We start from the raw sequence: 24,088 nt of genomic DNA on the forward strand, positions 1-24,088 counted from the left end.
AATGGGGTTCAGATCAGGTGAACAAGGAGGCCATGTCATTAGTTTTTCTTCTTTTATACCCTTTCTTGCCAGCCACGCTGTGGAGTACTTGGACGCGTGTGATGGAGCATTGTCCTGCATGGAATCATGTTTTTCTTGAAGGATGCAGACTTCTTCCTGTACCACTGCTTGAAGAAGGTGTCTTCCAGAAACTGGCAGTAGGACTGGGAGTTGAGCTTGACTCCATCCTCAACCCGAAAAGGCCCCACAAGCTCATCTTTGATGATACCAGCCCAAACCAGTACTCCACCTCCACCTTGCTGGCGTCTGAGTCGGACTGGAGCTCTCTGCCCTTTATCAATCCAGCCACGGGCCCATCCATCTGGCCCATCAAGACTCACTCTCATTTCATCAGTCCATAAAACCTTAGAAAAACCAGTCTTGAGATATTTCTTGGCCCAGTCTTGACGTTTCAGCTTGTGTGTCTTGTTCAGTGGTGGTCGTCTTTCAGCCTTTCTTACCTTGGCCATGTCGCTGAGTATTGCACACCTTGTGCTTTTGGGCACTCCAGTGATGTTGCAGCTCTGAAATATGGCCAAACTGGTGGCAAGTGGCATCTTGGCAGCTGCACGCTTGACTTTTCTCAGTTCATGGGCAGTTATTTTGCGCATTGGTTTTTCCACACGCTTCTTGCGACCCTGTTGACCATTTTGAATGAAACGCTTGATTGTTCGATGATCACGCTTCAGAAGCTTTGCAATTTTGAGACTGCTGCATCCCTCTGCAAGATATCTCACTATTTTTGACTTTTCTGAGCCTGTCAAGTCCTTCTTTTGACCCATTTTGCCAAAGGAAAGGGCGTTGCCTAATAATTATGCACACCTGATATAGGGTGTTGATGTCATTAGACCACACCCCTTCTAATTACAGAGATGCACATCACCTAATATGCTTAATTGGTAGTAGGCTTTCGAGCCTATACAGGTTGGAGTAAGAAAACATGCATGAAGAGGTTGATGTGGACAAAATACTCATTTGCCTAATAATTCTGCACTCCCTGTAGCTGCCTCCCTCGTCCTGCTCCACCACAATCACCCACACATGCAGGGCCTTGGGGTAAAGGTGTGTCACCAGGGTGCAGGGGAGGCATCCCCCCCTCTGTCCCCTTCTGGCTGCCTGTGCCTCAATTTTATCCCACAACTTAAAGACATTCACATTATTCACACTCTCATAACACATACATATACGATCTTGGGGGTGGGCACGCTACACCGAATCCAAAAGACCATCAGGGTGTACAACCTCACCCCTGGCGTTGTCGCCCTCCTCTCAATTTTAAATACACGTAGACATTGAGGGCTATCAGGAGGGGCTGTGCGCTTACCAGCTGCTCTCTGGCAGGTAGCTCCATGCCCTCCTGGGTTTTTAATGCACCTTAGAACACACATGCATCAACACTACATATGAGCGGGCGGAGGGAGGTTTGGAGTCTTCACACACCCCTGTTCTCTATTGCCTGTTGGAGCGGGGGGTCTGTGAGGAGGAGTTGGCTGTCCGATTGGGGTCTGGAATGTGGGGCCTCCCTGCTGCTGCCGAGGCACCTTGCCTCTACTCTCCTTATGTATGGCCTTATATAATCGCTATTACATTAACTGTGAGTCTGATCTCTCCCTTTCTGTTCCCACCAGCCAGCCAAACGTCTTTCATGTGGGTTGTTTGTTGTCTCTATGCTAATCTTTTTCCTCTATGCTCACCCTGCCCCAACCAGTCATGGCAGATGGCCAACCCGTCTCACAGCCTGGCTTAGGCCTATAATGCCTGAGGTCTTCCTGTTAAAATGGAGTTCTTCCTCACCACCACATCCAAGTGTTTGCTCACAGGGGATTGCTGGATCACAGGGGCTCTTTCTCTAATATTGTAGGACCTTGACCCTACACTATATGAATGTTTTTATCTACACCAAAAGGCAGACCAGTCCAAGTTTTTCTCATTAACCTTGAAGTGCTCATTAGAGCTGAAACAATTAGTTAACAGATTAGTCAACAAATATGATTTTACAGTGTTTTAACATAAACAATTATTAATCTGATCAAAGTAAAACTTGGCAGATTAATTATCACTGAAAAACAATAGATTAGCAGAAGTTTTGTTCCTTGTTATGTGTAAGCTGGACACAATGAAGCAAAAAGCAAAACAGATTTGAAAAACACTGACATAAGTGAGTGCACAACACATGAACCCTGAATAACTCTGAATAATATACACGTGCTTTGCCTAAGCAACATGTCACAGGTCACTTATTCTGAGATTATTAACTAGTAAGACCCCGCCATACTGCTTCTACTATGGGTTGTTACTTCCTCTCTCTCTTGGTTTCAGTCAGTTTCCCCTGCCTTTGGCTGTTTGCCGGTGTTAGTTTTAAGATCCCCCTTCTTTCTATTTCTAAGTCTGCATCAAGTGTTTACACTGCACTCAGAGTGTGTGTTCCCTCTCTGTCTTTGCCCTGACGCTCATTAAGACACACAAAGACTGTGCTGATAACACTAAGCGATTCCTGTTTGTCCAAGCCTGAAGCAGGCAGAAAGGGCAAGAACAAGAGAGCAAGAAGCCAGCATTTAACAGTAGTAAAGACCCAAGAAAAAGGAACTACCGGTACTGTGTTAGAAAAGATACTGAGGGACAGAAATACTAAAGTGGCATAACTCTGACTTCTGTTAACTTGTACTCTTTTCAAAGACTCACTCTTTTTCTACATGTGTTTCACAGGTATACATTTCTCTGTCAAGCTCTGAAACTCCTCTGCCCTTCTAAAGTAAATAGCAAACAGATGCCTATCGGTTGTGTGTGTGTTTGTGTGCCTGTTTGTTAACCTAAAGATCTGTGCATAAACAATTTGTGTTTTCCCTTCTTAGTTCTCAGAAGGAAAAATAAACTAATATCAGGAAGTAGTAATTCCTACATCAGATTCTGTATGTTTGTAGAGTTGCACTGCTAAGAGCAGATGTAGTTTAACACATAAACATTTACTTTCGGAAACCCAATAGTATTACCCTCAAATGACATTCATGTTGATCTAGGAATGAAAAGGTGTTTGTTCTACTTTCACTTTTCATGTAGTTCTGTTTACTTTCAATATGCTCTAAATCACTCAACCAAAAAAAAAAAAAAAAAAAAAAAAAAAAAAAAAAAGAGAACAGGACATCAACTTCTCTGAGCCAGCTGGTTAAGATTGACCCAAGAATCAGAAACACCAGAAGGCATCTGAGACGCTATTGTTCAACAGATCTATGCAAAACTTTTCCCAGGAATTCTAATGTATATCCATGGTAAATTTCATTGAAATACAACAATTGCTTTGCCAGATGTCCTGTCAAGGATTAGGGAGTCATACAAGGAAAACTCATAAAAAGCAACATCTGTGTCTGTATAAGTAGGTAACAGACAAGATAAAAAAACTAGACATTAGAATTTAAAAAAAAGAAACACTGTGCCAGACAGGTAAATTTATTTAGTCACACACACACTACACTACTCGATTTGAAACTTGCACCAGTTAACTCACCTACATTTATCTTCATTATGTTTACTGGAGATAGAATCTTTTTAGCTTTACTCACATTAAAAGTAGGTCAGACACAGATACAACAAGGTTTAACTGCAGTGGGGAAAAACACATCTATACAAGAAAGGGTATTTTCAGCTTGAGAACAGTTGAGATTCAGAAGAAGGCAGGACATACAGGAAGTGGTCAAGAGGATGTAAGAAAGAACAGTGTACAAAATAAAAGGAAAAGAAGCAGAAGAAAATACAGAGATTGGTGCATCAACAATATCTCTGCCCTTTGATCAAGCTGTGGACGTTAACTTCAAACCCCTTATCTGTAACAAAACAGATCCTCAAATGTCCTCAGACAATACATCCTTTCTCTAAGGCCACAGCTGAAACTGCTTACTGCCCTCTGTAGTACAAAAACACACAAGCACAAGTCTACACATACACATCACAATGGTTTAATAGACTCTGAAAGCAAGAATAGAAAGGGTTAGCATAGAACTGTCAAACAAAGACCAGATGGTTGCTTTTGTAAGGAAAGATGCTGCCACATATTTCACAACACTGCCGAATGTGGGCCGCACGTTTAGATAATCAGACAAATTTACATCATGAGAGTATTTTCTAGTTTAACGCTCTTGTTTATAAATCTCCAGCAACATTTAGCACCACCCTTTCTTTACAAAAGATATTCCGCTCTAAAACTAGAGCATGCTGTAGTGCCCAACATAACATGTTTTGTGCACTGGACCATCAGGAGAGAGATCAGCACAAAAAAGCTCATGTAATTACTTTTTATGCTTCTATCTTAATCCATAGAAGCATAATTTATTAGACTTATATTTTCTATTACCAATCCTAATATGCAAATTAATTAGTAACCTAAGCTTTAAAATGTTATATAGACTCAGCTCTGCTGCAGGGATCACCAAATCAGCAGTGGGCAGGAGCAAGTGAAAAGATGTCTTTCATTCCCATTTAAATGGTTCGATGAAAAACTTTTATTCAATTATATTCCATTTTTATTAATATAGTGCCAATTTACACCAACAGTTGCCTTGAGGTGCTTTATATTACCAAGTAGAGAACATATAATATTAGAGAGAAAACCCAAACAATCAGACGATCCCCTGTGAGCAAGCACTTGGCGATGGTGGGAAGGAGAAAACTTCCTTTTAACAGGAAGAAACCTGTAGCAGAACCACGCTTAGGGTGGGGCAGCTGCCTGCCTGGTCCAGCTCGGGGTGGTGGGGGAGTATATAGAGATGAGGACAAAACACAAACTGGTAGACACTAGAGCAGGGTGATATGACCAAAAATATTTATCACGATATACACTTGAAAATTTGCGATAATGATACATATATATATATACACACACACACACACACACACACACACACACACACACACACACACACACACACATAAATATAAAAGACACACTAGACAAAATACTTTACAACTCCACAACTTTATTAGTGCAAAAAACCCCATCAATGTATTTTCACTTAAACAAGCAGCTGTTTTTTTATGTGCATTAAAGTTATATAAAAAGTTTACAGTGCAAATGCAAATTCCTTGCTGACAGTTAAACCAAAAGGCATTTCCAGTGGAAATTGGCCGACATATCCTCAGCATAACCATGTATAATATCCACAAAACTTGAGTTATACACATACAATACCGTAATATTATGTTGAAGCACAGTATGTATCACTCAGCGAGGCTCCTGCCTACGATAGCCGTAATGCTCCGACAATCCATCAAGCGGTGCGGGTTCGTAGCTTAGCAAAGTCATACTAAAACATTTGACAGATTTTTGAGCGCCGTGTACGACATAAAATCATTTCGAGGTCAGTAAACACAACTAGAATTCATACATAAGGCACACAGGATTATAAGGGGCACTGTCGATTTTCAGAAAAATCAAAGGATTGATTTTAGGTGTGCCGTATTTTCCAAAAAACATGGTAATAATGACGGCCGGCTAGCATGCTCTACCAAAAATAGTACTTTGTTGTGTATCTGACGGACGAAAGCTAAACCAGTTCCACACCACTGAAGTTGCAGCATTTTTACAAACCAATTCTGGTTCATCCATTTCATTCAACGATCGGCTTTCGCCCTTCTCATTCTCCGCCATGCTTTTTCCGCCATGTGCGTATGAAAATAAAAGGCACTGCACATGCGCATTTTACCCATATTCTATTGTGAGATTTTATTTTCTTATCGTTGCCCAACATTATACCGGTATTACTGTGAACGGTATGATATGGCCCAGCCCTAGCAGACACATTTTTGTTGAAAAATAAATAAATAAATAAATAAATAAATACATACATACTTGTAAGTGAGCACTCAGCCAGCTTGCTTCACAGGTGACTGTGAAAAACTGCCTGACATACTTTACTACTGACCGTTAACTAACATTAGTTAGCTGTGTAGTTACAAAGACTACAAGATTCACTATAGTATATCTATAATACTGTCCAATTCCTGGTGGACAGTTTTTGGAGAATTAGAATACAAACTAAAGAAACGAACAGAAAACACGAGGTCTTCTTTCTTGTTCAAACCTGGACCTCACACTACAACTCAACCGCTAATAGTTGCATCACAGATTTGGGTGTATTACACTAGTGGTGGTGACTAAAGTGGTCAGAAGCCAACAAAAACAATGACCTAGAGATTTTCTTTAATATGTTGAACCTACCCATGCTTATTTAATGGATTACTTACATCAATTTATCAGACTCATCAGCTCCCTCTGACGCAACAAAAAGATTACACAACTTCCTTCCCCCAAACGTATACAATATTCACCATGACCTGTAAATAGACTCCATTGTATAAAAATAGTGAACTTAGTTAAATGGTGCTCTCATTAACACCTGATGTCGGCCAATGAAGATGATTTATTTATTAATTTGTGCCAACGTACCCAAAAACCAACACTGCCATGCAGAATATCTGTCTTGGATTCAGTGACCAAACATACATTTCAAATGCATTACATCTGCATGACTATGTTGGCCTGCCTCACTGTTATATTTCCAGCATTTTAGTACATTTCCGTTTCAGTCATAGAAGTCATTAAATTTCCACAGTAAGTAGTGAATGCTCTGTTCTTTGCATTGTGTTTTACTGCATAACTTTTTGTTAATCAGAGGGAAGTAGCTAAAGTAGCTGACTTGTGTTAAAACAAGACATGACAATGGTTGACATGTTTGCTTTTCTTTCCATCTTTCCCAGTTTTTTTAAAATCACTAGCCAATAGGGCTGGGCCATATTATACCGTTCACGGTAATACCGGTATAATGTTAGGCAACGATAGGAAAATGAAATATCGCGATAGAATGGGAGTAAAACGCGCATGCGCAGTGCCTTTGTTTTCATACGCACATGGCCGATTGTTGAGTGAAACAGATGAACCAGAATTGGTTTGTAAAAATGGTGCAACTTCCGTGATGTGGAACTGGTTTGGTGTTTGTCCGTCAGATACACAACAAAGCACATTTTTTTGCAGAACATGCAAGCGGCCGTTGTTATTGTCGTATTTGTCGGACTAAGATGCTCTTAAATCTGGGAGTAATCTGGGTCCTAAACTCCGTATACTTCAGGTCAAACAACACTGCAGCATCACTTAGAGTTAAAAACTGTCTAAATTCTTTCATCTTTAATAAAACGATCAGCATTGCTGCTTTACCAGGTGTAACTATAAAGTTTAACTTCCAGGCATCCATGAAAACAAAAGTTATTACATTTAACGGAGTTAGAAGTTAGCAGGAAGCTAGCGGAAGTTAGCTCGCTAGTTTCGCTAGTTACCTAAGCATGATATTGCATGTTCTGACTAAGAGATTTCTGAAAAAAATCAAACGTACAGCTCTGCTATCACTTCCAACATAAATGAAGACAGGAAACTAAACAGCAGTGACGTTTGTAGGGTTACTGAAGTTGGGCTAGCTGGTATATAATGATGTGCTACGTGATCGCTAGCGACACAGCTATGTTAGCATAACATAAACAGTGAAGCTGGAGGACGAACACTAACACTTTTCCACTTATAAAAGTTAACGTGAAGGTTCTTCATGGTTAGAAACAAATGCAATCGCATGGCAGGGTGCTGTAAACGGACCAAACTTCAGTCAGGAGAACAACTGAGATAATCCATCCACAATACGAGGTTAGTCATTACTATACTGCAACAACATGGGAATAGAGCAGCTGCCAGAGAATTGAACATTAATGAATCAATGGTACAGAAGTGGAGGAAGCAAGAAGAATGAGTTTAATAAAGTTTGATTTATCTGACTGCTTTGTTTCGCTTAATGTGCCTTATAATCCCGTGCACCTTATGGTCCGAAAAATGCGTACTGCACACTGCAGTTTAATGTTGCAAAGCACCTCTTTTTAACTTCAGTGGATATTATACATGGTTATGCTCAGGATATGTCAGCCCATTTATACTGGAAATGCCTTTTGGTTAAACTTTCAGCAAGGAATTTGCATTTGCACTGTTACATTTTTATAAAGCTTTAATGTACATAAAAACCAGCTTCTTGTTTAAGTGAAAATAAATGGAAGGTTGTCTTTTTGCGCTAGTAATGTTGTGGAGTTGTATTTTGTCTCGCATCAATTATATCGTCGGTTATATCGTTATCGCAAATTTTCAAATATATATCGTGATAAATATTTTTGGCCATATCGCCCTGCTCTACTAGCCAACACTGCAGTACACATAAAGACAGGAAAAAAAACTAAACAAAAAACAAAACTGTGAGCACATCCATAAAATCCCTCCATTCTTTTCACTTCATCACTAAGCGCTGTCTTATTAAAACACACACACACAAATTAACAACACAAATTAGTTAACCTTCCTAATTGCCTCTGCTTTTATAGCTTTAATTGTGCTCCTGTCATAAACAACTTGTGCAGTTACAGGAACAATAAGACCAACTGTTGAGCAAAGCCCACTGTAACTATGTGCTCATTCACATCTGCTGTGAATACAAGGATCAGCTAATTGTGTACAAGCTAAAGCTTTAATGAACCAACTGTATTACAGACTGCAACCTCCTTAGACTATAAACAGGCAGTAGATCACTTGAAACCCATTAACAATTTTTTTTTCAATAAAATACACTACTTCGAATCAATTTTAAAGCCAAAGGACTGCATAGGATGTCCAGCATGGGGGCTTTGTGTGTGCAAGGGGACCTCCAGTTAAAAAATAGTTCTCGTACAACACTTCCTCCTGACACAAATAGCTTTTCCTGCCCTATAAATAAACACTGCTAGACTTGGAAAGCGACCAGCCTCATTACACTAGAGGGCTGCTCATAAAGTTGAGGGAGTATAAAAAAAATACACAGTTCCACTTCAGTCAAGATAGGAGCCAGTTTAAACACACTCAACTGTAGACTCGCATGTGTATCAAGTTTTGGGTTTTTTTTGTTTGTTTTTTTAAAAAAGACATTGTGTTGAGCTAAAAGCTAGAACTCTTTGCGCCAATCTTATACATAAACCTGTCTGTTGCTTCACTTAATTTTAAACCACTACACAGAACAAGAAACACGTCTCGCAAACTGTTCTCAGAAGTACAATGCCAAAAGTCTCTTAAAAAGGAAAGTCTCAGTTTTTTCAGATGAACTGTGTCTAACCCTCCCTCCATCCATCTCCTAGCATGAACATTGTTCCAGTTGTTCAGAGAAGGCCAAACTAAACAACCCGTCTGAACTGAACTGGGGGCAGGGAGCCTAAGTACCCTTCTCAGAGAAATAGGCTTTTTCTTACACACTTTCATCCTTTCCTCATCATTTACAATCACTATTTCTTTGCTCTTGTAATATCATCTTTTTGTCACATTTTGCTCAGGATGACTTCATCGCAGTATTCATTCCCTACTCCCCATTAACTGAACTCCTTTCACTCACTTTATCGGTTTCTGTCTGTTTTAAAGGTTCCGCCATTTTTATCAGTGATTTGTTGGGTCTTACTTACTTCATTACTTCATCTACATGTAGTGCAGTCATGCTATGCTGGATGTAACACATGCTTTTTCCTAAACCCAGTCTGATAAATGTCCTTTCTCTCAGACATGATTACATCAATACTCACACAAGGCAGCCAACAGGCTAACCTTACATCACCACTGATGTCTTCACACCCACATGAGACAACAAACTAGCCCATGCACAAACATACACCCACACATAAATGAGCATGCAAACACATGCAGGCACCAGGTTCGTCATACCCGGCTCTTCTTTACACGCTCTGCGTTTCATGTATTTGCTGACGAGCAGGTTTTCTAGCAGTGTGTCTGCAGTTCATGTGCACAGGCGATAAGAAATAAAGGGATCCCATGGGAAAGTCCTGTTTTAATTGGATCCATGTTTAAGCAGACCCTAAGCTATTTTCTTCTGCCTTTCCTTGGATTAATTGAAACTAGTTCAAGGCTGTATTCTTTAATATTCTTGTGGAGTAAATCTGGAATGATGAGAGCATTGCAAGTGCTGTCAGCAGTTGACTAACTCCAGCCTATAAAGAACCAATACTGGTATACTAAACATGCATCTCAAAGGCTCACTATCCAGCTAGATGACCAATTTTCAATCAATTAAATGGTTAAGTGATGAAAGCTTTTAGCTCCATTTCATTGTTCATGCTGGTGAGCCGTACCAGGTTTCTAAAAGCTCCTGTGACTATATGGCAAGTGTTTTGAACCTATAATCACCATTACATGTGCGTTTTGACATTTTGGAATATTCTCTCAACTGATTCTAAGATACAATATTTTCAGATTGTATGCAGCAAGTGTCATAATTATCTGTTAGAGTTGTGTACTCCCTAATCTCCTGCTGACAATTGACACACACACAGACAGATGCAAACCCTTCCTCCTAGTCTCCCAGATTAATGCCCGCCTGTCCCTAAGGGTTTACTGTCACTCTCAGTACTAATACCCTTTTCACTACACCCAGCCAGAACAAACCATTAAATGCCAAACCAACTTAGACTGGGCCTAATCAAACACTGCCAAGTGCAGTCTATGGCTTACTTACAAGGAAAACTTCTTTAATTGAAGAACAAATATATTACAGTGATTCTTACACTTTACAGGGGGGAAAAATAGAATGTAATGTTTTTCTAAGATTTTCCTTGATGTTCTGCATTTATAACCCAGTAAATTCTTTTGGTTCAATGTTTAACCACCCAGTGCAAAAGGCATTCTTTTATAAATGTTTTCAGATGATCAGCATGTGATTATGATTGCATTGTTGCACCAGTTAACACAGTGGACACATTTCATCACTCCTGATAAGGACTGATGAAATGGACATCCATTCCTCCCGTTTTTGCACAACCACATACAGACGCTACATATTCTGAATATGGCAAAAATACAGCAAAAGCTACGTGTACAGTTTAGATTCTAGCAGCTCCGTTAAATTTATGCTATGGAACAGCTGTGCCAAGTGAGAGGAGACCGCATAATCCACACATGAATTAGACACAGAGAGGCTGGATGATAAGGCATGGGTATGTGTGTGTCTGATAGTGGTCTTTGCGCATGAATGTGAATATATGCATGTGTTTGAATGTGTGTGAGTGTGTAAGCCTTGAGTAATCCTGCTTAGTCCAGCAGCTGGGGGAGCAGGTTTAAGCAGTCTGGCAGTTTGAAGGGCTGGAAGAGGATATAACACCAGGACCACTGTCAACAATAATTGAATACACAGACAATAACATGCAGTCAATCAGTGTGTGTGTAAGTATGTGTCTGCATCTCAGTCCACAACTGTCCAGCTTGTGAAAATGTGCTTGGGGGAGGGTAGTAAGACGCTGAGTCAGATAACAGCTAAAGCAAGGTAACTCATTTATAGAAGCTTTGCTCAAACCGCAGGGACCAAGCTGTTAATGCGGCCTCAAAAGGTCGAAGCACACGAGAGTCAGTAAAGATTTCTCAAACTATTGACACAATCAAGAAAAAGTATGCTACAAAAATGTTACATGACACTGTAAAAAGAAAATTACGCTGTTTTGGTGAAAGGTTAAATAATTAAAAGAATGCCTTTGAGGAAGAAACAATACTGACAGTATGCTACTGTAACTTTTAATGCCATATAATACAATAGTTTCTTTCTTTTCCAAGCTTTAAAACTGATGGAAACACTGTTCTTAGAAACCATCAAAACGGTTTCTAAAAAGAGTGTTAAGGTTTAGCTAGTAATAGGCAACCAGACTGGCCAGCAGCTGTCTTCAGGATGTTTGTTAAAACAGCAGCATTATCATAACTCTGCAGTGCAGGAAATAGGCCAACTAGAACAAAGACGATTTCTTGGACAGTACACCAGTAAACAAGCTAACTGTGCTAAAACGGTTGTTTTAGATTACAGATTACAATAGACAGAGTGTAAAATGAAAGTGAAAAGCTATCAAATCTAGCTGCCTGTAATTTACAGTTTAACAGGGAAATTGTGTAGATTACCTGGTGCACAATAGACGTGATAGGCACTTTTTATACAACAACCCAATGCTGCGTTCAATTATATTTCTGTTGTGCATATGCCATGTACATCGAGTATTTTTATGCAAGTTGTTTTTTTGATATGTGGTTATGGTAGATACAATAGATAATGAGTGACATTGTAACACTCAGGAAAGTGACTACAAAAATGTACTTTTCTAATGCTAATTTAACAGTAACAGTTTTGATCAAGCACTGCCAATTCCTACTGTGTTTGCAGTAGCTTCAGAGTTTACAGCAGGAATACTGTAATTTTATTTTTACAACAGCAACAAAGCTGAGAGTATTAGACTGTAAAGTCTATATTCTAGAGCAAAGTACTACTTTTTTATAGTAAGAATCTGTTGCCATAGATTTGAATAGGTACGCTGTAAAATAACAGTTAAAACCTTGTAAATGTAACCGTGTGTACTGACAGTTTTTAACTGTGACATTAGTTAGAGTGTACATGTTTTTAGAATAGTGTTCATATCATATCACTGTAACTATGTATTATACTGTAGTAGCATTTGGGAGGTGTTCTGAAATCTCAGTTATTTCTGTTATCAACCAAAAAGTGTTTGCACGACCAAGAACTGAAAGAAGCTACTCAGTGCTGGAATTAAATACTTGTTCTCTTCCAAATTAAAAGCCAAAAGGCTGCTTTCTACACAAAATATTTAAATCCAAAAAACAGTACATAGTTTAAGCTTAGTTAAAGAGAAAACAGACTTGCACGAAACAATCATATTAAACACACAGTAAGGAAAGCTTACTATTGGTATGGGTGGAGAAATTCAAATGTGATTTTGCAATACTCCCATATTGAGTACTTCCATATTCATCTACACTAATACAGAACTAAGATAATACTTGCCAACACATTATTTCAACACAATATATAACACATGTATTAAATATACAGATTATATGTAACATATGATAGAAGTGTTACCACATATGGTTCTGAGCATTGGCCTATATTCTACACTTAATTAATCTTCGACAGTTCAGCTTAGATTTAAATTAATTAAAAGTACATTAATATTACATTGCAAAGCTGGTTATTAATAAACTGAAAGGCGTTTACATCCTTAGGGTACCTTACTTTAAAGAAGGTTTTGGGCTTCAGTTTTTTGGTTTTTTTTACATGTTTAAATAAAGTAACATTGACCTAACTGAACTTAAATTAAATTATGTTTTAATTCATTTTAACAAGACAGTTAAAATATTTTTTAATAACACTGCCAATGCACAGTTTTTGAAAGCTGACTGTTCAGACATGGCTGAAGCAGAATGCTTTAAATCTCACTGTGGCTATTTGCCAAACTCATTCCCAGAAACCAGATTACACCGTCTGCTTTTCTTAAACACAAGTCTCTCTCCAACACACACACACACACACACACACACACACACACACACACCCCCTCATTATACTGGTTGTTTGGGTAAATAGGCTTAGCTGAAATGATCCATAAATTCCAAAATGTCAGTAGCATAGTCCAAAGAGATGCTCAGGCACAAGGACTACAAGGCAGACACAAAGTCTAGCAGACAAGCTTACAGCTACAAACATAGTTATTGTGATATTTCTCCATTTAACAGTAAAGAGAAATTCTTCTGATTCACTGACCTTGCATAACTGCACACCTGCTCGCAGATTCTGATAAAGCAAAAATGGCACCACTCCCTCTATATCAAGCATTGGTATGCACTGAATTTGTGTCAAAAGACAGAGCACAGCTCAGCCATGATGACCCCAGTGCAGAAAAACCCATGTTATTATCGCTGCTGTATAATCTGTGACAAAAATCACACATTTAGCTGTGTTCGCAGTCAATTCTTTGTACAGCATTAACGCTGTTTAATATTAAACTTGGAAATGCATGATCACCTCAAGCGTAGGAGGCATTTTCACACTACTCAGCCTCACAGTGCATTCACAGCGCAGCATTTGAGGAAGCTGATCTACTTAACCTGCCTGCATATTCTGCTGAGTGTGCCTGGCTGTACAGTTTTGAGCTGGTTTCTACATTCATGTCTATTATTTCATCAAACCTGTTGTTACATGCTGTAAAATAATTCAAGTAAATGATACTGGATTTGCTAAACATAATGGGGAAAGAAAGCCCTGGTTTCTGTCATGGATAATAGAGATGATGACGTCAGTTTAGTAAAGCCATAGTGGAAAATGGCAAATGTTGACTTATGATAGAGGTGGCATTTCACTCAAACAGTTTTATATGCCACAATATCAGATTTTAGCTGCATTAGTAACCAATTACAATGTCTGGGCTCTATACCCACTGTTTCAGTGAGTCTATATAGCACAAGGATGGCAAAAAAAAAAAAAAAAAAAAATCCTATCACACAGGGGCAATGGTTCTTTCCTGTGTGGTTAAAAACGGATCAATTAACCCCAATGGCTTCTTCCCATCTTCTCTTTCACAAATAATCACACTTAAGCCTGAAGGTGACACACCCTGCCACAGCAGCCTAAACATTAAAGCAACACACCACAAAGACAGAGGTGTTTTAACTATTCGTGCCAAGTTTGACGTCATCAAAACTGTTAACTTTTTATTCAAGTAAACACAAAGTCAAAGAAAGATCACACTATACACTGGTCGCAGAATTTTTTTTTGTGTGTGCAATTTTGCATGCTTTTTTTTGTAAAAACAGCATGTTGTGTTCTGCGTCCTGATTGTCTGTAGACCATTGTCAATCAATCCTGTGCCGTGTCTCCTGTACAGCACAGAATGCATTCAGCTTGTCAAATTTACATAAATCTTCGATCGCTAGCAGTGTGACTCTGAAGTGCTGTAGCGTATGTTTGTAAGTTTTCTCCCCAACAAACACAAAAATGTCCACAAAATGTTTTGCACCGTCAAAGGCGCCTGCGGTAGCACCCAAAAGGCAGATGAAGATGCTAACCATCGCACAAAAAGTTGGACTTCTGGACATGCTAAAGGAAGGTAAAGTTACCGTATTTTTCGCACCATAAGGAGCACTGGATTATAAGGCGCGAATCAAATCCGTCCGTTTGACTTATCCGTCAGATAAGTCAAACGTTACTCAACTTGCTTCCTCTACTTCCGTACCATTGATTCATTAATGTTGAATTCTCTCACAGCTGCTGTATTCCCATGTTTTGGACCTGAAAACAAGGTTTGATCTTTGGTTTCATTCTATAATACTGGACTTATTTTTCTACAAAGGTTTGAACTTTGAGAATGTTTAAACAAGAGAGAAAAGTGTGAAAATGTTCGTGCCTGTCTGAGAAAAGTGTATAAAGTGTGTAGTGAGGGGTTTTAAAGCCTTAAAACATCTATAATAATTGTAAAAAATAAAGCTGGGTACTTCGCGGATTTCACCTATCGCAGGTTATTTTTAGAACGTAACTCCCATGATAAACACATTTAATATTCACTATTCATGCAAAGTGTTTGTGTCCGTGTCTTTATCGCAGATTAAGTTGTGCAGGGGCAACTGGCAAAAAGGGAGTGTAAAGGGTGATCAGGTGTTATGTCATATAAACATATTAGTGTTACTGTATACTAGGTTTAAATATTAAACTTTAAGATTACACTTCTAGTTGTTATGCTGCACTAAATGGAAAATTCTGCATGTCACATTTGCACAATTTCTGCAAGTAAGCATGAGAAGAAGGAAGAGTAGCATAAAAGGGTTTCACTTATTGATACAAATTACTTAGCTTTTTTAAATGGGGTTTAATTTGTTTATAAAATACAATTTTGTATATAAAATAGCCAGAAATAATAGGAAAAAGCACAGCTTTCTCTCAAGTGAAAGCCTATTTTGAACATTCAAATTCTCTCCTCTCTGTAGATACAGTTGGTGAGAAAGAAACAAATAAGTTTATTGCCCCAATCCAGATATCATGTGAAACAACACATGAAACAGCTTGAGAGCATAGCATTTGAATGCATTCTTTTTTTCCACTTCTTCACTTGTTTGAGCAGTTATATATAGTTAATAGTAACTTTAATAGTAATAGCAAGTTTCATTATTATTATTATTATTATTATGACGGTAAGGAGGACAGGACGTCAGAAAAAAGCAGAGTGCAATCCAGTAAATATTCAAAATAAATGACCCCAGTTTCTAACAATGCAATGGTTAGAACAAAACTGAGTGGGAGACGTGGCATTAAAGACACGAAAAGGGTGTTTTCCTGGTTTTAAATAGAAGTTTAATTTTGGTAAAGTAATCTGTTTCACGTGCTTTTCCTTATGTGAATAAAATGTGTCATTACAAAGTTTACAGGTCATATACAGCTACGCTACGGCTTGAATAAATTTTCATCATGAACCCTTCTCAAACTGGAAAAAAACATGTATTCAATGTGTTATAATTGACCTTCTACAGCTCATAAATCACACTGTGACATTAACACAGGCTGGTCTTTTCCTGTTAAGCCTCGTGTTGTAGGCTTGTTTGGCTGAGCTGGAGAAGGATCGTTAAAGTGAAGCATTTATTTAAGATTTGACACTGAACCACAGTTTCCATTGCACATTGTCTGGAAATACCTTAATGTCATAAAAAAGCTATTTATAAACTTTCTGTTACTATTGTTTTTTGATTTTCTCTTTTAAAGGAGCCTCTGTTTTTCAGGGAGACATTCCTGAGCATCTGTCACTGCCAGACTGAAATAGTACTAATGGCTGTTAAGGGTTTCTGTAAAAAGCAATGGAATGACTATAGGCTAAGGTAAACACAGCAGCCTGTGAAACTTTGGTGCCGCATATCCTAATCACGACCAGTAGGTTTTATCACTCTGTGTGGACTGAAGTCCTGGTACTGTTTCAACCAGTTTTCTACAGCATAAAAACAAGTGTGTGCTTTACTGAAAGTTTCTTGCTTTTAAAATAAAAAATTAAGTAAGCTTCTTTTAAGCATCTGTTCTTAATTAAATGGTGAAAAAAAATCTAACATTTTAGAAAAAAAATGTTGGCTACTGTACTTTTCAAGCAGCCAGTAAGACAGAAACAGTTTTTCTGAATATAGTAAAATCAATACAAGACACACTGAGGGTGTTATACTGACTGATGGTGAGGAACGTGTACCATAAAGAAACAGACACTTTTGCAGGGAGATCAATGAGGTTATTAAATTATTTAAAAATATGGCCTACTTTACAGCAAAACATTGCCTGAATATAGTCAATTTGACATGGAATTTTACAAGAGAGACAGCTATTATCAAAAGACTGTCTATGACTTATGCATGGCACAGAAGTGCAGGTCCAAACATCAAATTACAAATACGAAAATGGGGACCAATTACATAAAGTAGGAGACAAACCAATGAATTGTCCAAGCAATCAAAAGTGCAATAGTGTACTGTATGTGGGTGGCAGGTCTGCAAAGGCATGCATGACAGCAAACGGCATCGGTTCTGTTTCTAAGCAACGCTCACATCCACAGCTCTCTCTTTCCTCTCTCATTCCACCTACGACTGGCTATTTTAGTGAGGATGGGCATTTCACTGTAAAAGCATCTCGAACAATTTGCAACTGCTACTGATATAACAGGGGCTTAGACAGGAAAACACCTGGCAAAGGTGACGCAGACACCATCCATTACACGCACTGTGAAGGAGCTGTTTGACCTTGGAGCCCAGTGCTGGACTCCACATTTTCAAGAACAATTGACACTATTGTACTCCTCCCACATAAATGAATGAATTTGCAATAATTTACTGATATTCGGCAGTAGAGACAAAACAGAGAAAACTGGGTCATTTTTGTGAGAAATCAGCACGTGCTAAGACCAGCCCACATGGTGGTGTGACACTTTAAAGGTTTACCCAAAATCACTTAGGTATTTTGATGTTTTCGTCAGTTAATTATCAGAAAACAAAGCAAAAATCCAGGGTACCAATGCTTCTTTCTGTTACTTTCTATCACAGATGCTAATTCGGTGCAGGCTTGCTACTGAAACTATAATGTATGCTCAATGTCGCTTGCAGGAAAAAAAAATTTAGCTGAATAATTGTGATTTAGGGTTTCGAGAGTAGGTGTAAAATTGATTTCCATTCTGACAAACCTTTCAGCGGTGTACCTAAAAAGTTATGAAGGCTCAAAATGCTTGAAAAAAATAACTCAAATTAAAAAGCACCAGACTTTGGGAACCATTAACTGACAAAATATTCATAATAACAACCATTTATTTTTAATGGTTTTGTTAAATATTCTGATGTTATTGTACAAAAACAGAAAATGTATTCCAAGGGGGGGACCTTATCTAAGATTTGATTGATTTTGACTACACGTTTCTTTTCCAGCTATTTATTTATGAGTGACTTATGTATGTATGTATGCGTGTGTGTATATATATATATATATATATATATATATATGGTACTATTCTTAGTTAGCGTATTGTCTGTCTTGTCTTAATGTTGGTTTATAATGGAGCACTGTAACAAAAAATAATTTCCCCCAGGGATCAATAAAGTATTCTGATTCTGATTTTATATGCAATGATGCAGCTTTAAAAAAAATGGAATCAAACATTAGGAATAAATTGCTGATAGTTTTGTTGTTCCCAGAATAATTTTAAGTGCACATTTGATTGTTTTCCTTGATGTTTTACGTGTGGATCTCGAGGGGGGTTTCATTTTCTCCATACTAGCACACATCTAGCCCACTACACAATAATCCCGAGTCGTGTTATGCCTTGCAGCTCATGTTGTGGGTATAATTGAATAAAAGGGTGCATGTACTTCACCTAATTCCTCCTCTGCAGATCAGTCTCTCTCCCTCTCCCTCAGCAGAGCATGCCATTAAATCAGAGCTCACCATCCTGCCCCACCACACACTTGATCACATGGAAACTGTTTACATAAACCAAGCGTCTCATTTAGATACCATTCCTCACTACAGCTGCCAACGTCTCCACTTCTGACACACCCTCCTTAAATCCAGTAAACTCTGCAGACCTTTCCTGTCTTGCCGTTTGGCTCTGTGTCATTAGGGTCACTGTGACAAAAGATGAGTCAGACGCTGTGGAGACGCCTAACTTCCTGTGAGTGTGGAGCATCTCAGACTGTGACCGAACAAATGACTGAACTACCTTGGAGCAATTCCTCCCAAAAGAATGATTCATAGTCAGCAGGATCAAATTCTCATTCGGAGCAATGCAGAGTCAGACGTATCTGTGGTTTTTGTAGGATTCATTTAAAAAGTTTCCAAAGTGACTCAAAGATAAACGCATATAGCTTCTACGTTGTCAAGCAGGGTAAAAAAAAGCAAAAAGCTACCACAATAAATAGTTCTGCATCCTTTTTTGGGCCCTTAAAATCCCATGACATGCCAAGCGAAATCAAGTATGTTTATAAAGAGCTCCAAAATGGATTACACGGGCATCATGATTTGTTTTAGTTCTCTAAACCCATTTATTTTTTTCTACAGAAAATATCAAAATATCAACAAGCCACAGGCTTCTGCTGCAGAGTCCAAAAACTGAGGAATTCTGCCAAAAATCATTGCCGACTGTTCAAGACATACATGCACAGACAGTGACTCATCCATGCAGACATGCACATGTGCACACACGGTTGCATGTACAAAACATACATAGCCAGAAGCACATGTTACATTACTTACATCAGTTTTTCTAAACTTGGCTTTGAGGCTCTTCATGTTCAGTCCGACCCATGCAGTCGCTCACTCAATCGCTCAGTCGAGACTGCGAAGAAGAAGGGAGGGGAAAAAAAGCCACACAGATGTTTAAACTTAGCCTCTGTGATGTTAGTTCCCATTTTAAATGTGACTCAGTGTTTCTGAAGACTTGATTTTTGGGCTTTTTGTAACATTATATTCGCATAGGTTAGCCTTGGTGAGCTGTAAACACAGAGCACAGAAGCAGAGACAAAAAGTAGTCTGTAAAAACTAAAGAGCAGTGTTTGCTAAAGCCTCATCAATGAGTTGTAGTGTAGCGCTAAGGGACAAAAAGAGTCCTACATTTGTTATATGTCAGAAGCACTTTTTCATTTAATTTCTCCTCTTTTATAGTACCACATGCAATTCTCTTTTAAACCTGTTGCTGATTACGATGCCTCGCTTTCTATCGTTTCCTACAAGGATGTTATAAATCACAGCAGAACCCTTGGGGATGTCTGGCGACTGTATTTTTGCAGCCTGACTGCCTCAAGTAATTTTCAGTTCCTCAAGTCTGAAATGACCTTGTCAGTGATTTAACCCCCAAATATCCTTTGGCACATTCCTGCCGAAATTGGGCATCTAACTTACTTCATTATTTCCAAGGTCTGCTTGTATTACAACTCAGAGCACAGTGTAAGCAATTTGAGATTCTTTGCAAACATTACTGGCAGTCTGGGGTGCAGGAATAAACATATTTTAAATGTGTAGAAAGCACAGAAACATAAGTTAAAATCTGATTAACTCTTTCTAAGTCTTATTAGAGAAGTGGGAGGGTGCAAAATAACCCCTGCAATATCTAGCCAACATTCAAGCTATTTGCCAACCGCATTCATAAGGCAACCTTAATCCTGCTTTGCGTACAATGAAACTGGCGTGTGCTGTTATAATTTCTCAGCAGAAAACACGGGAGTAGAATAAAAAAATAATTGTCCAGGATGTCCCGCTGAAAAGCAAACTTCACTACTGACTGCTGTCAACAAGCATCTCTGACCCGAGCGTCTCAAGCAACTAACCTTTGCATATTTGCCTCACTGCACATCAAACAACCACATTTCTTTTTTCTTCTTCTTCTTTTTTTTGTACACGGATATTATGGATACGCGGAGAGACACGGTTAAAGCTTGGATATCAGATTGGACTTACACGAGAGCGGTGCTCCGTTTAAATTCACCAACGGGACTCACACAGAGTTCAACTCTTAAGCATCATTTCGACCTAAACTGCTTACATGATGTGAAATTACCGGACACACTTACCCTAGTCCTTGTGCCGAGAGTCGCGGGGAGCGCGAGACACATAAAAGAAGAGACGAGCGCTTTTTAAAAATAGCTAAAACCAGATTAGCCGCTGAACAAGTGTGAACACAGCGAGTCTTTGTGGAGCTATGTCGACCAGGAGGGAGCATACGGAAGGCGAAACCGGCGCGACCCTTCACGGCGGCTCTCCTCGGCCCGCATTCATTAAAAGTTGAGCTGTTGGTGGACTCCTGCTCGTCTCTGGTTTGGGACTCAACTCAACGGCCGCTGCCCGGTTTAGGAAAGTGACGTCACTCCCCTGGAGCTCTCGTGACCGCGGCGAGCGAGCCCTGTTCTGTTCTCTATTGTACCCCCCATTCATGTTGTGGTTAAAGGGGCATTTCCCACAAAACCCCACCGGAGGGGTGCACATTTGAGAACATTTGGACCCTCGCCCACTGAACACGCGTTTTCATGCATTAAACTTCTGCTTCAGCTATTAATTCAACTACATAATAATAATATTAATGCAAAAAAAATATGTCTCGAGCTTTTATAGTGATATTACACTTGAAAAACACTTTAGGGTTACAATTTATTTATTTGTTAAAACAAAATAAAATAAAATGTATTTTGAACAATTACAGCTTCCTTTGCCATCAGTGCCACAGGCAGGTATCATGCGTAAGAGCTGTGCTTTTATCAGGTCAAAAATATGTTTTGGTTTTTTGACATTTAAAATGGTGTAATTATATAAAACTATCAAATATATTATAAACATGACATAGCATGTTTTTGCTTAAGCATTTATACAACATGTCTCATTTCTTCCATTCACACACACATTCACTCTCTTCTACATCTATGTGCTTTCACATTCCAATGAATGCATCAGAGGCAAGTCAAGGTTAGGTATCTTGCCCAAGGACACTTTGGCATGCAGATTGGAGCACCCAGGGACTGAACCTCCAACCTTCTAACTACAGGTTACCACCTCAATCTCCTGAGCCACAGCGACAAATGTTTTATGTATGTATGTAAGCTAAATGTTGTAAAATAATGGTCCCCTGGAGATGTGCCACTGATGTTACATTCTAAGAAAAGTCTATTATTTAGAAAGGACACATCACAGTGATGAAACCCTATAAAGCTTTCCTGAAACTCGAAAAGCATTGTTTATGGTAAGTCCAGTGTCTCTTTTCTTTTTCTTTTGTTTCTCTTTTTTTTTTTTGGAACATAACTCAGGAAATTTACTCAAATGCTTTAAGGGGATGTGCTTTATTTAAGTAATTCTATGTAATGTTTCACTATATTTTAGATGCAAATGTTGTACTTTGTACTGAAAGAAAAACATTGATGTATGGATAAATCCTGAGTAAAACCCAAAGATGATTACCAGACAGAAAAGCAACAGAAATAAAACTTTGATTGTATTTTATGTTGGATGGTGAAGATCAGCACAGCAGGACTTAATATATCATAACATTTCTGCCCTAATATTATTCAACCTCCACAAATCTGGACTCTGCACTTCAGTGCCCCAAAGATTGTGAATGGGTGTTTGTTTAAGTTGTGCACAGGGTGTCACCTGGTCTCCAGGCTGTAAATTCAGTGTGCATAATCTCTGAAGTTGAGAAATGCTCCTAGCTGAACAAGTCATGTTGATGTTATGGGTCTATGTTGCAACAGGACTGCGGTGAAACGTAATAATACAGGTGTGAACCTGTCTGAGCTGTAAGGGTTTGACGTTTATGTCATTTGTTAAGATGTGATAATGTATGCTAGGATACAGTGGGGCAAAAAAGTATTTAGTCAGCCACCGATTGTGCAAGTTCCCCCACCTAAAATGATGACAGAGGTCAGTAATTTGCACCAGAGGTACACTTCAACTGTGAGAGACAGAATGTGAAAAAAAAATCCATGAATTCACATGGTAGGATTTGTAAAGAATTTATTCGTAAATCAGGGTGGAAAATAAGTATTTGGTCAATAACAAAAATACAACTCAATACTTTGTAACATAACCTTTGTTGGCAATAACAGAGGTCAAACGTTTACTATAGGTCTTTACCAGGTTTGCACAAACAGTAGCTGGTATTTTGGCCCATTCCTCCATGCAGATCTTCTCGAGAGCAGTGATGTTTTGGGGCTGTCGCCGAGCAACACGGACTTTCAACTCCCGCCACAGATTTTCTATGGGGCTGAGGTCTGGAGACTGGCTAGGCCACTCCAGGACTTTCAAATGCTTCTTACGGAGCCACTCCTTTGTTGCCCGGGCGGTGTGTTTTGGATCATTGTCATGTTGGAAGACCCAGCCTCGTTTCATCTTCAAAGTTCTCACTGATGGAAGGAGGTTTTGGCTCAAAATCTCACGATACATGGCCCCGTTCATTCAGTCCTTAACACAGATCAGTCGTCCTGTCCCCTTGGCAGAAAAACAGCCCCATAGCATGATGTTTCCACCCCCATGCTTCACAGTAGGTATGGTGTTCTTGGGATGCAACTCAGTATTCTTCTTCCTCCAAACACGACGAGTTGAGTTTATACCAAAAAGTTCTACTTTGGTTTCATCTGACCACATGACATTCTCCCAATCCTCTGCCGTATCATCCATGTGCTCTCTGGCAAACTTCAGACGGGCCTGGACATGCACTGGCTTCAGCAGCGGAACACGTCTGGCACTGCGGGATTTGATTCCCTGCCGTTGTAGTGTGTTACTGATGGTGACCTTTGTTACTTTGGTCCCAGCTCTCTGCAGGTCATTCACCAGGTCCCCCCGTGTGGTTCTGGGATCTTTGCTCACCGTTCTCATGATCATTTTGACCCCACGGGATGAGATCTTGCGTGGAGCCCCAGATCGAGGGAGATTATCAGTGGTCTTGTATGTCTTCCATTTTCTGATGATTGCTCCCACAGTTGATTTTTTCACACCAAGCTGCTTGCCTATTGTAGATTCACTCTTCCCAGTCTGGTGCAGGTCTACAATACTTTTCCTGGTGTCCTTCGAAAGCTCTTTGGTTGTGGCCGTGGCGGCGTGTGGAGTCTGACTGTTTGAGGCTGTGGACAGGTGTCTTTTATACAGATGATGAGTTCAAACAGGTGCCATTCATACAGGTAACG

The 24,088-nt window shown here is 39.2% G+C and overlaps 1 protein-coding gene across 1 annotated transcript in view; it reads right to left on the bottom strand.

The window, feature by feature from the left end:
* Positions 1-21,269, bottom strand: part of rai14 (retinoic acid induced 14) — a 54,986-nt gene extending 33,717 nt beyond the window's left edge. Inside the window, exons 1-2 of the mRNA XM_085358168.1 lie at positions 20,990-21,269; positions 19,677-19,758 (exon numbers count right to left, since the gene is read on the bottom strand). Of these exons, the coding sequence (XP_085214294.1) occupies positions 19,677-19,712 (36 nt within the window). The 5' untranslated portion in view covers positions 19,713-19,758; positions 20,990-21,269. The remainder of the gene's footprint in view (positions 1-19,676; positions 19,759-20,989) is intronic.
* Positions 21,270-24,088: the final 2,819 nt, after the last annotated feature.

This window comes from Diplotaxodon limnothrissa, linkage group LG7, assembly GCF_057381915.1.
Source record: "Diplotaxodon limnothrissa isolate DT_005_m linkage group LG7, D_limnothrissa_male_GT1.1, whole genome shotgun sequence".
Lineage (NCBI taxonomy): Eukaryota > Metazoa > Chordata > Actinopteri > Cichliformes > Cichlidae > Diplotaxodon > Diplotaxodon limnothrissa.